Source organism: Corapipo altera, unplaced genomic scaffold (assembly GCF_003945725.1).
Source record: "Corapipo altera isolate COAL_440 unplaced genomic scaffold, ASM394572v1 49915, whole genome shotgun sequence".
In the NCBI taxonomy this organism is placed as follows: Eukaryota; Metazoa; Chordata; class Aves; order Passeriformes; family Pipridae; genus Corapipo; species Corapipo altera.
In genome coordinates this window covers 1-1,104 of record NW_020893081.1, presented here as the reverse complement: position 1 = coordinate 1,104, position 1,104 = coordinate 1, and the positions used below count along the sequence as shown (strand labels likewise).

The following is a 1,104-nucleotide window of genomic DNA, read 5'->3' as shown; positions in this document are numbered from 1 at the left end:
GCACCCAACTCCATTACCAGGCATGCCCAGAAGAGACAGTGAAGCGTGTCAACTCAGGAAGAACCCTCCCACCCAAGGGCTCAGCCAGCAGCACAGCTGGGTGACAAAAGCAAGTAAGGCACTTCAGTCTCATGGTCAATGTCCTGTCTGTGGGCCTTGTAACACACAGACTAAAACAGGCATTGCCAGTGCTCCAGTCTCCCAGGAGAAAGCCGGCTTGGGCACAGGGGCATCAGTGCCCTACAGGGCACTGCAGAGACAACCTGTGCTCCTGCCTCTAGCACAGCCTGCCAGCTCAGTTGGTGACATGTCTCAAGCTGCCCTTTCCCCAGTCAAGCCTTGTACCTGCACAGGATCCCTTTTCAATGGACAGATCATCCAATGCTACGTTGCTCCGGGCATCTTCGCCCCACTGTCCCTCCAGCAAAATCTAAGGGAAGGAATTGTTCCCAGCATTAGCTCTGGCCGCACGTGTGAAGCGCCGTTAGAAAGGACGGTTCCTCTTAGGTGGCAGTGAGAGCCTGTGCCCTTACCTGCGTATTCCCTGTGATGTGCACCGTCACCTCTCCCAAATGCCACATGTCCCCATGGTTCCCTTCTTGATTCCACACCTCCACTTGCTCAGAGTCCTTTGCCACGTACACCCGCAGGGCCATTTCAGAGTTTCCGTACATGTGGTACCAGAAGCGGAAGCAGTGCGTTCCTTCCCAGCTGCACACCGGACCGACCAGGACAGCCACAAACCCGGAGAGAGCATCATCAGTCCCTTGCAGGTAGATGTAGTAGCCGTCTGAAACCAAGCATGGGCCACACTGTCACACACACATCGAATCTAGACAAAGCAGCCAAGGACAACCCAAGCCCAGTCCTGGGAGCGCCGAAGCTGCAGTTTCAGGCAGGCAAAAGGAGGGGGGAGCAAACACAAGTCCTTCACGAGCCACAAGCCTCCCTGGACCCGAGTGCCCCTACAAAGGTGCTCTCTGGGCCACGGCTGCTGCATGCCTCGGCCTGGGCAACGGCACCACCTCCAAAGCGTTGCCACAGCCCTTGCGCGGTTCTGCAGCTTTGGAGACTCAGTCCTCACCTTGCTGTTTGGAGAAGCCA

General features: G+C 56.8%; 1 protein-coding gene across 1 annotated transcript; it reads right to left on the bottom strand.

The window, feature by feature from the left end:
* Window positions 1-26: 26 nt before the first annotated feature.
* Window positions 27-1,098, bottom strand: LOC113942689 (MAM domain-containing glycosylphosphatidylinositol anchor protein 1-like). The gene is made up of 3 exons (XM_027633768.1): window positions 1,085-1,098; window positions 534-790; window positions 27-430 (listed from the first exon to the last, which is right to left on the bottom strand). The coding sequence occupies exons 2-3, from the start codon at window positions 672-674 to the stop codon at window positions 296-298; spliced, it is 276 nt and encodes a 91-aa protein (XP_027489569.1). The 5' UTR covers window positions 675-790; window positions 1,085-1,098; the 3' UTR covers window positions 27-295.
* Window positions 1,099-1,104: the final 6 nt, after the last annotated feature.